Raw genomic sequence first — 10,962 nt, 5'->3', positions numbered from 1 at the left:
ACAAAAGCAAAACAAAACAAAACAAAAAAACCAAACAGAATCAGGGACCAAGAGTGGGTCAAAAAAATATCAAAAGAAGTCAAAGTCAGAAAAATGGAAACCAATAGAAAGACGACAGCAACATAGGACACGGAAGCCAGGGACAGATGCGAAGAGACAGAGACGGACCAGAGAGAGGCAGTAACAGAGAGGGACAGATGCCAAGAGACAGAGACGGACCAGAGAGAGGCAGTAACAGAGAGGAACCGAAAGGCAATTCTGTTTCCACCGGAAACAAAGAGACAGTGATAGACAATGATGGAGAGCCAGACTTTGTCAGCCGGAGGAGGTCAGGGTTTGCCTTCAAGGATGGAACACAGCCAGCGTGGTGGTGAGAAGTAAGGCAGGAGAAGGGAGGGCCTGGCAAGGTGGGTACTCCATTACCTCCTAACGGTGAACTGTGTATCAGTCTGTCTGTCCCACCTCCACCCTGCATCCTGCTGCCCGACGCGTTGGCTGGTGCTGGGAGCTAAGGCTTTGAGGATAAGACCAGTGCAGCTGAGTTAGGGAAGGACCATGGAGATCTGGGGCAGTCTGGGCCTGAACCAAGCAGTAAGGGAAGAGGTAGTTTTTAAACTGGGGCAGTAGGAGACCAGGGGAGGGAGGACTGAGAGCCTGGGAGGTACCTTCTGGCTGAAGGACCTCTGGCTTCTCCCCTAGGTGGGTACCTGAGTCTGCGCGGTGGCTTCTAACCCAGGGTCGTGTGGAGGAGGCAAAAAAGTACCTGTTCACCTGTGCCAAGCTCAATGGGCGGCCCGTGGGTGAGGACAGCCTGAGCCAGGAGGTGAGAGTGTAAGAGAGTACACAGGGATGGGTGGGGAGTTTGTGTCTGAGTGCCCCTCCTCCTGGGCCCACCATACTCGCCAGCTCTCCAGGGGAGCGGAGCGCCAGCTCTGCAGCCAAGCGCCTGGCTCTGCCGGGCCGTATCCTTTTCCGGGTCCCTCCACGCGTGCTTCCAACCCAGAGAAGCAGAGCGAGCATACTGGTGCCTGAGACAAGCTCTAAGGTTGAAATCCTGCTTTCTCTCCCAACCAGGCCCTGAACAAAGTGGTCACCATGGAAAGGGTGTCGCAAAAACCCTCGTACTTAGACCTGTTCCGGACATCGCAGCTCCGACACATCTCACTGTGCTGCATGGTGATGTGGTAAGAGGCGGGTAAGAGCTGTGTCTGGTGGAAGGTTGTGGGAGGGAGGGGCTGAGTGTGAGAAGGGTTAGGGACAAGAGTGTGACTGGGGAGGGCAGGAAGATCGCCCTGAGGGCTGGGGGCAGGGGGCGGGGGTGGGGTGGGGTGGGGACTCTGACCACCACAGGTCCAATGGGGAGGAGGCAGCAGAGACAATGTTGACTTTAGGCTCCATGACTTCCTTACTGTGTGACCCTCGACGACAACCGTCTAACCACTCTGATCCTTAACGTCTGTTTCTGTGAAAGGAACGGGTTGCTGTTAGTTCCCGTGTCACAGGGTTGCTACTAAGATGGGGGTAAAGGCACTTTGGCCACTTGGGGATTATGGGTGTCTGGGAGGGGAGCAGGGGGAGGGGTGGGGAGGGATGATCCTAGGCTGCAGTCTTTGAAGAGCCAAGCAGCAGGAGAGGGGGGCTCTTGAGGGGTTTTTTCCTGCGACTCTGTTCAGGTTTGGAGTGAACTTTTCCTACTACGGACTGACTCTGGACGTGTCCGGGCTGGGGCTGAACGTGTACCAGACGCAGCTGCTGTTCGGGGCTGTGGAGCTGCCTTCCAAAATTGTGGTCTACTTCCTTGTGCGTCACGTGGGACGCCGCCTCACAGAGGCTGGGATGTTGCTGGCCACTGCTCTGACCTTCGGCATCAGCCTGCTGGTGTCCTCCAGTAAGCCAGGTCCGGTGGCTCAGCTTCCGCCCTCTGTGGGGACTCGCATCCAGGGGGCTCCCAGGGTCATCCCTTCACTGAGCAATCCCTTTCCCTCCAGACACCAAGTCTTGGATCACTGCTCTGGTGGTGGTGGGGAAAGCTTTTTCTGAAGCTGCCTTTACTACAGCCTACCTGTTCACGTCCGAGTTGTACCCTACTGTGCTCAGGTAAGTCGGGGACCCAGGCGACTGGCCTGCCTTAACCTAGGCATCTGTGTGTACACACTGCCCACCCATTCTTTAGCTACAGCTAGATACATTGTGGCTGTTTGCCCAAATCTTGGAGAACACGGGGAATTTTATCTTCTGTGCTGGGAAGCCAGTATTAGGGGTTGCCCGCATAAGACGGGGGAGCCTCGTAATGTATGGCTCCTTCAACCTTTCCTCAACAGACAGACAGGAATGGGACTCACTGCACTCATAGGCCGGCTAGGGGCCTCTCTGGCCCCGCTGGCAGTCTTGCTGGACGGAGTGTGGCTGTTACTGCCCAAACTTGCTTATGCGGGGGTTGCTTTCTTGTCTGGCTGCACTGTCCTCCTGCTGCCTGAGACGATGAAGGCACAGCTGCCAGAGACCATTCAGGATGTGGAAAGAAAGAGGTATATGTGTGTGGGTGGGGGATTATATATGTATGGGAGGGGGTAGGGTGTGGGGGGTATTTGTGTGTGGGGGAAGGGTATGTGTGGGGTCTGTGGGGGGAGGGTATGTATTTGTGTCTGGTTATTTGTGGATTCAGATGCCTAAGCCCCAGACACTTAGTATATAAAGGGGATGACAGTTGCAGAACTACACTTGTACATATGTAAACAGGTGAGTGTTTCGGGATGAATAGCCTGGTATATATAAATTGCTTATATAAAATCATACCCAAGTATGGCCATGCTTTTATGTAGTCACAAATGCTCAAAAAATGCGATGCACATGAGCTATGCTTCTACACCAAGACATTGTCAAGTGACTTGTGGGAGTATGTGTGCTTATATTTGAGGAGTTGGGACAGCTCTGAGCCAGTCCTTGCAGGTCCAGGACTAACCCCTGACTGTCCCTGACACCTTCCTTACTGTCCGGTCTCAGGAGGAAGATAGACCGGTCTGGGATTGAGTTAGCCTAGGGACAGCTCACCAAGTAGCTGGAAACAGAAGGGCAGGCTCTCGTGACTGGGACATCGGATTCCTCTGCCTAAGGATGGAGCTGCTACCGGTGCCATCTGCCTGTGTTTATCCAGTCTCCAACAACAGGACAACTCCCACAGCACTGGGCTGCTGGGGATCCTGGGCACCCCTCTCATGGTGGCAGGGGTTGGGGGTGGGGCTTCTGTAAATAAAGATAGATGCTCATGGGTTGGGGCAGCGGTGAGATTCAGGGAAGCCATTGACTTGATCCTCAGCTCTGATTCCAGCTGTGCCACTGTTCATGCCCCAAGCGGACAGTGAAACATCCTAGTAGACAGGACTTGATTGTCACGCTCAAACTGAACGAGGCCATCCTAGGAGTGTGGCTAAAGCACGGTGCTATGGTTATTTCTAGTACCCATGAGGCCGGTGGGGGTGCTGTCTACGGTGCAAGGCTAGGATCTGCCCAATTCCAGGGCCAGGGGACCAACAGATAGATTTTCTTGTTGCCAGATCTGTACCCCTACCCCATCTCACTGTCTAGGCTTCATACCTAAAGAGGGTGAGCTAGTGGGCGGTGGTGCACATCTTTAATTCCAGCGCTTGGGGGGCAGGGGCAGGGAGATCTGTGAGTTTGAGCCCAGCCCCGTCTACAAAGCTAGTTCCAGGACAGTCAGGGCTGCACAAACAAATCTGTCTAGAGAAACAAAACAAAACAAAAAAGAATTGAAGGTATGGGAATCAGTCAACATTTTATTAGAGAAGCCAGGGAACGCAATAACCTTTATGAATACACTTTGAAGCTCCAGCACTGCTAGGAGAGGGATCTGGGAACCCAGGCAGCCACCATTCTGTGTGTGTGTGTGGGGGGTATCCAGATAGGAGGAAACAGAACTGGCAGAGGCAGTCTGGACTCAGATCTGCCACAGAGCCCAGGCCCAGGCCCCCAGGGTGGTCACCTTCTTTCTCCCCAAAGGACTAGAGAATTCCAGAGATTCCAAAAGACCGTGGAGGAGACGTGGGAAGCCTGAGTTAGGTCCTGCGAATGGCTCATTTGGATCTTATGTCCACTGGGTCATAGATGTAGCAGCCCACATCGCCAATGTTCACACCTGAAGGAGACAGTCCTGTCACCAAGGGCTTTGTTGGCAAGGGAGTGGAGGTCTCAGGGGAGAGGGGAGGGGGTCTCGATGTCTGACCACAGGGGAGGCTGTCCACACATTCTCATGGGCCCAGGGTCTGGGGGTCAGGTTGCCCACCTTTGGGGCCGAACAGGTATCCATAGCAGGGAATGTGGCAGTAAGGCATGCCGTCATGCTGGAACAGAGAAGGCGGCTCTTCTCAGCCTCTTCCCACGTCCCCCCTCCTCTCTTGCACCCAGCCTAACCTCCTCCATGCCCTGCTCACCTCTGCGTGACTCCCAGCAGTCAGGGTCTTCCTGCAACGTTGGCACCTCAGGCAGGGTCGGTGCCAATTTCTGCCCAAAGACATCACTTTCTCAGCTGTTGTGTGGAGACCAGTGGTAGCTCTTCCATTCTAGGGGCAGGGCAGGGACAACTCCCTGCCTTGAATCACCTCCCTACCCTCTGCCGCCTCAACAGCGTGATCCTCTGCCAAGCTTTCTGCTGCCACTTACCAAAATAGACAGGGTCCCCACATCCAGGGCACAGTGAAGTCTCACCAGTGAATGTCTTCAAGTAGGGAAGTCCTTTAATGGGAAGAGGCTCCCGATAGGGCTGTGGTGGGGGCCAGGCCCTGAGCAGGGCCTTCTAGCCCCCACCTGTATATAGATGGCGCTGTCCGCCCCCCAAACCCATTCGTCCCCACCACTACTCCCCTCCCCCAGGCAACTGTGAGCTCTGCACATAGTCCTTTCTGACTCATTCCACTCATTCCATCAGCTTCATTGGGGACCACCTGCTTCCTCGCCCTCCTCCCAGGGCCTCGGGAGCCCACCAATTCAATGGCTCAGTGCTGATAGAAACTCAAGCACTGGGAAACCTGAGCTGATACAGGAGCTGGCCAGGGCAGCGGTGTCAGGTGTTGAGGAGCACGGTGTCACTGCCCACTGCAGGAGTATGAGGAAGGGACAGGAACAGAGAAGAATCTGAGGACTTGGCCCCATCCTAAGGAGCCATCGCTTTAGGTCTTTCCTTCTGTGCCCTGGCTGGAGGAAAGGGCCCAATTTCCAGGCCAGCCTTGCTTGTGCTCAGTGGTCATTTGTCTTCTCTGGGCATCTCTTGTAAAGTGAGGGTGATCATGCTATCTGTCCAATTTACCTTTTAAACTCAACTCGCATGAGAGCAGAAAAACAGGGCCAGCAACAGGACTGCCAAGAGCAGTCACAGTGTCCACTGCAGCCTGAGTAAGGGTCAGAAGAGCAACAACTAACGCCTGCCTTCACTTACTTTTCTTGGCCTGGGGGAGGCCAGTCCTTGGCCTGGGGGGGCTAAAGTTGCTGGGGCTGAGGGCGGTGCGGCTGGCAGGGGGGGGAGTTGGGAGGTTGTAGAGATGGCAGCCCACACCACCAAGGTTGACCCCTGCAGAGAGAAGACCCAATAATGGAGGTCAGGCTCTAGTTCCTAGCCACAAGGAGAGTTTGTGGCCCCTGGCCCCTTCGAGATTGGAACTTACCTCTAGGTCCAAAGAGAGCCCCATAGCAAGGCTTGTGGCAGTATGGCCTCCCGTTGTGCTGGGCACAAGCACAGGCAGAGGGAAGGGTCACTTGGGGCCAAAGGGGCATGCATGCCTGTCCAGGCTTTCTCAATCCAGGCTGTCAGGTGCAAATGTGCACTGCAGCTAGTCTGATGGATCTATCTGGTAGGGGTGGGTGGTAGGCTAACGTGTCCATTTGCCGTTGTGGTTGGTATAGGGGTTGAAGGTAGAGGTGGGAGACAGAGCAGCTGTGCACCCCTCCCTCAGAGCCATGGGTCAGCAGCAGCTCTGAGCCTGTCAAATTCTGGCTCACGTGAGGCCCCATGGGTGGGTCGCCCCAGCTTGTTTGCGGAGGTTCCTTTGCCTTTGGCATGTTTCCAAGGCTGAAATTGGGGTCTATAAAGGGTAGGGGTAGAGGACTGTCACCCTGATCAGGCCTCACCTCTGCATGCCCGCCAGGGGACAAGATGCTGTGACAGCGCTCACATTTCAGGCAGAAACGGTGCCAGTTCTTGCCTAAGGAGCTCACTTTCTCAGCTGTGGGGAACAAGGTGGGTTCGGGCTGCAAGGAGTCCAGCCCAGCGCTAGACACCCTGCTTTTGCCCTTTCAGCGCTCTGGGAAAGCCCGCCCAGCCAGCCTCGCTCCCGGGAGACAATGAATATCCTTTCCAGGAAGAAGCTCCATCCCACCCTGGTGCCTCTTGCCTTGGGCTCTTGGAGGTGTGGCAGGCACTGCGTTTTCAAGCGCGCGTGCGCGCGCGCGCGCGCGCGGGGACACACACACACACACACACACACACACACACACACACACTCAATGATACAGGGGACCCGGAGGCTCACGCTTGTCTTTACTCCTAGGTCCCAGCCTCACCAAAGTAAACGGGTTGCTGACAACGCGGACAAGTCCAGCTCATGGTTCTTCATGAGATAGCTTAGTCCAAGCAGTAACTATAGGCGTCCGCAGGTATGCCCCGCCCCTCCACCAGCCCCTCCCACTATTCAGCTTTGAGCCCGTTTGAGTTCTGGCTGCTCATTGGGCACACACACACACACACACACACACTCACACACACACACAAAAACAGAACTGAGGGACCCAGGAGACTTATCAACTTACTTTAAAGAACTTCAAAGTGGGATACAGACTTGGGAGGGAAGGAGCCCTGAGTTCAATGGCGTTTCTGGTCAGTGAGAAGAAGCAAGAAAGGCACGGGCAGACATTCTTTAAAGTGGTTTAATTCCTCCTTAGTGGAGGAGGGTGGAGAGCAAGCGAATGTGAAGGGCATCTTTGCTAAACCATATTTTTTGTTTGTAGTAGCATGGTAACAGTCGCCATGGCACAGGGTTGTAATGAGAACTGAACAAGCTAATCTCAACAGCGCAGCGCCGGCACATAACTGCTGTGCAAGCAATGTGAAGACCCCTGTGCATGAACTCATATCCCAGCCCCTACATACAGCCAGTCTACAGCCTGCTCATACGATGGTCACAGTTGTTAAATGTGAAGGTGTAAGTTAAACACCAGCCACATGTTTCTAACTTAGTTTAAGAGTTTAAAATGTTGTGGAGTCACCGATGAGCACACCAGAATGTGAGGGATAGTTCCAACCCAATGGTCACAGATGGCTCCGGTTAAACTAAAAGGGTCACAGAACAAAACCCAAACCTGAAAATGATGAACCTGGGAAGGGATAGTAGGGACCCAGGTGGTGGTGTTGAAAAAGAGACGACGGAACCAGACTACATTACAGACTGCATGTGTGAAATTGACAAGTAACAAAATTAATTAAAAAAAACCCCTTAGAAACCACTGCCCCCAAATCACTGATAGAATAAATTTAAGTTGTAGAATGCATTTTAACTTTTAAAGCAGACTTTATTATAAATATTTACCAGTTATGCAGTTATTCAGATGAGATTTTTTAAAAGATCTTTAAAAAGATTTATTTATTTATTTTATGTATATGAGTACACTGTAGCTGTACAGATGGTTGTGAACCTTCATGTGTTTGTTGGGAATTCAATTTTTTTTTAGGACCTCTGCTCGCTCCAGTCAGCCCCGCTCGCTCCAGTCAGCCCCGCTCGCTCCAGTCAGCCCCGCTCGCTCCAGTCAGCCCCGCTCGCTCCAGTCNGCTCGCTCCAGTCAGCCCCGCTCGCTCCAGTCAGCCCCGCTCGCTCCAGTCAGCCCCGCTCGCTCCAGTCAGCCCCGCTCGCTCCAGTCGGCTCTGGTTTTGCTTGCATGTATATTGGTGCACTACTGTGTGCATGAAGTGCCCACTGAGACCACAAGGGGGTGTGGGATTCCCTGGAAATGGAGCTACAAGTGTTTGTGGCATCATCACTTAAGTGCTGAGCTTTCTCCCCATTCAGATAGGAAAGAAAAATTCATAAAAGTAAATAAAAACACAGACAGCTAAAGGCTGGAGAGTAGTCTCACTTAACAAAAGCCTACTGCTATGCAATGTTGAGAACCTGAATGTGGATCTCTAGAACCCAGATGCTATGGCACACACCTAAAACCTCCCAACAGAGACAGGCACCCCTGAAGATCCCCTAGGCTTACTGGCCAGCAAGGCAGCCAATCAGTGAGCTGGGTTCAGTAAGTGGTTTTTTTTTTTTTTTTTTTTCTTCCCTCCATCCCTTACTTCCTCCTTCTGTTCTTCCCTCCCTCCCTTTCTTCTTTGGTTTTCTTTGCATTAACAATCCTGGCTGTCCTGGAACTTGCTTTGTAAACCAGGTTGCCTTCAAAATCCCAGTGATCCATGTGCCTCTGCCTCCTGAGCACAGATGAAAGGCCTGCACCACTCCACTTGGCCTGTGACCACATTCCAACGTCAAAGGAGACTTGAGGGGACACTGGCTGCACACCTCCATCTCCAGCACACACAGCCCCAAACCAGATGTGGTGATATAGTTGTATAATCCTAGTCCTTGGAAGGTAGAAGCAGAATTGGGAGTTCTAGGCCATCCTCAGCTACAGATGAGTCCAAGGCTAGACTGGGCTATATGAGATCCTGTATCAAAACAAAACAAAACAAAACTCCAGCAACCAAAAGCCAAGCCAAGCCGAGCAGAGCAGAGCAGAGCAGCAATATCTCAAAATACACTTGAAAGTTCTTGATTCATCTTCATAGTCATTAGGGAAACGTAAATCAGGACCACAATGGGCACTGGTTTAAAACCCACTACTCGGGGCTGGTGAGATGGCTCAGTAGGTAAGAGCACCCGACTGCTCTTCCAAAGGTCTGGAGTTCAAATCCCAGCAACCACATGGTGGCTCACAACCATCCGTAACAAGATCTGACGCCCTCTTCTGGAGTGTCTGAAGTCAGCTACAGTGTACTTAAAAATATAATAAATAAATAAATCTTTAAAAAAATAAAATAAAATAAAACCCACTACTCAGATGGATATTATTGTGTTGGCAAAGATATGGCTACACTGGATCCTTATACACTATTGGTCACAATGTAAAATGGTGAAACCATGCCTGAAAACAGTTTCTCAAAGAGGTAAAAAGTGTCACCGTTATCAGCACCTAACTCCACTCTAGCTATAACCAAAGAGAAATGACACACGTGTAGAAATGACACACATGTAGAAATGACACACATGTAGAAATGACACACGTGTTCAAGGGATGGCGGGATGACTCATGGTTAAGAACACCAGCTTTCTCCTAAAGGGCTGTGGTTGGATTCCCAGCACCCACACAGTTAACCATCTGCTAACTCCACTTCCAAGAGATCCATCCCATGCCCTCTCTGGCCTCCAAGAGAGGCAGCCTACAAGAGGTGCACAGACATATCTGCGGGCAAAACATGCATAGACATTTTCATAAGTCCTAAAAAAAGAAAATATACCCACCACTAAAACTATTTTTTTGTTTTAATTTTTGTAACTGACAAGAACATAGAAATATGTTTGACAGGGCAAGTATAGAGTCAGTGTGAAGTCCCCAGTTCTCTCTTACTGGATGCGAGTTCACTGAGTTGTGCAGTCTTTGGGTCTGGTGGATGTTGTTTATTTTTGGTAACTTTTAAAATAATAAAAATTGAAATATTTTAGAAAGAACTATGTTCACATAAAAATTTACATTTGAATGTTCATACCCACACTAGTTGTAATAGGTGAAACAAAGCCCATCGACTGATAAATGGATCAACAGCATGCTGTATTTATCTGAGCTTGACACAAAGCTGGGACCACCTGGGCAGATGGGACATCAACTGAAGAGCTACTGGTACTGAAGATCCTCTATTAGAGTATCTTGTACGTATGTCACAGGGATGCTTTCTTCACTATTGATTGGCATGGGAGGGCCTCGCCTACATTGGGTGGTGGCATCCTTGGGCAGGTGCCCTGAAGGAGTGAGAAAGCAGGCTGAGACGTCATGGAGAACAAGCTACTAAGCCACCAGTCTTCTGTGGCTCTGCTTCAGTTCCTGCCTGAGTTCCTGCTCGCATCTCCCTTCATGAAGGACTCTAAGTTCTAGGATGAAATAAACCCTTTCCTCCTCCTGTTATCTTTTGGTCATGGTGTGGATCACAGCAATAGGAAACACACTAGAGCAGTATCCGTAGCACAGAACACTAGTCAGTGGTGAGAAGGAATGCAGTGCTAATGCATGCTACAGAGTGGGGTCCATAAGAACACGAACAGAAGTGTGCTTGTACTTATACCTCCTTACCAGCTCCTGACTGACCCCCCAGCTCCCCCCCAAGTTTCCAGTACCAGGCTATGAACACTAGGGACTCTCCCGTAGCACCGCCCTCTACTGGAGGGTAGACAGAGCCCTGCCCCAAACAGCTGGACCCGAATGACTAAAAAATAAAAAGGCAAATGGAGCTCATGCATAATCTTTATCAGAAGTTACATTATATTCTAGAAGTAAAATAGGCCTGCCAACTTCCTGTTCACATCCCTCCACACAACCAAATTTTTAGTCAGTGAATGTCATCAGGACCAGAGCAGCATTCCAGTGCCCTGCTCAATGTCTTGCTCCTAGTGCTCAATAAAGAATGTATGTTGGTGAATGAAAGTGGAAGACTACACCCAAGTTCCCTGGGTGTGAATGCTGGTACCACTGGAAGAGATGAGGAGAAAAGGGGACCAGGAGGACTCAAGACAAGAAAGGCCACAGAGCGAGGGAAGGTCAGCTGCCTAGGTGCAAGGTGGTCGTTTTTCTTCTTCCTCCTCCTCCTCCTCCTCCTCCTCCTCCTCCTCCACATCTATGAGACCCCTTAGAACTTGCAGTTTCTCC

General features: G+C 51.4%; 2 protein-coding genes across 4 annotated transcripts in view; one reads left to right on the top strand and one right to left on the bottom strand.

Annotated features, from left to right (window-relative positions):
- The window catches only part of Slc22a7 (solute carrier family 22 member 7), an 11,171-nt gene extending 3,371 nt beyond the window's left edge, over nucleotides 1–7,800 (top strand). Inside the window, exons 5-11 of one of the 2 annotated variants that reach the window (XM_029531597.1) lie at nucleotides 700–823; nucleotides 1,075–1,184; nucleotides 1,674–1,897; nucleotides 1,989–2,097; nucleotides 2,322–2,528; nucleotides 6,558–6,663; nucleotides 7,735–7,800. In XM_029531597.1, the coding sequence (XP_029387457.1) occupies nucleotides 700–823; nucleotides 1,075–1,184; nucleotides 1,674–1,897; nucleotides 1,989–2,097; nucleotides 2,322–2,528; nucleotides 6,558–6,630 (847 nt within the window). In that variant the 3' untranslated portion in view covers nucleotides 6,631–6,663; nucleotides 7,735–7,800. Of the gene's footprint in view, nucleotides 1–699; nucleotides 824–1,074; nucleotides 1,185–1,673; nucleotides 1,898–1,988; nucleotides 2,098–2,321; nucleotides 2,529–3,003; nucleotides 3,297–6,557; nucleotides 6,664–7,734 lie in introns of those variants that run through there. The other variant, XM_029531598.1, reaches the window with a different exon arrangement.
- On the bottom strand, nucleotides 3,772–6,616 carry Crip3 (cysteine rich protein 3). Of its 2 annotated transcripts, none has more exons than XM_021218080.1 (8): nucleotides 6,571–6,616; nucleotides 6,139–6,233; nucleotides 5,676–5,733; nucleotides 5,450–5,581; nucleotides 4,678–4,749; nucleotides 4,449–4,543; nucleotides 4,241–4,358; nucleotides 3,772–4,153 (listed from the first exon to the last, which is right to left on the bottom strand). In XM_021218080.1, exons 1-7 carry the CDS (start codon nucleotides 6,611–6,613, stop codon nucleotides 4,266–4,268), a joined length of 588 nt encoding a protein of 195 aa, XP_021073739.1. In that variant the 5' UTR covers nucleotides 6,614–6,616; the 3' UTR covers nucleotides 3,772–4,153; nucleotides 4,241–4,265. The 2 variants fall into 2 exon arrangements, with proteins under 2 accessions (XP_021073739.1, XP_021073738.1); XM_021218079.1 differs by having other exon boundaries at nucleotides 3,777–4,153; nucleotides 4,301–4,358.
- Nucleotides 7,801–10,962: the final 3,162 nt, after the last annotated feature.

This window comes from Mus pahari, chromosome 18 (assembly GCF_900095145.1).
Source record: "Mus pahari chromosome 18, PAHARI_EIJ_v1.1, whole genome shotgun sequence".
NCBI classification, from domain to species: Eukaryota; Metazoa; Chordata; class Mammalia; order Rodentia; family Muridae; genus Mus; species Mus pahari.
The sequence above is the reverse complement of the archived record's forward strand: the minus strand, read 5'-3'. Positions and strand labels throughout refer to the sequence as shown.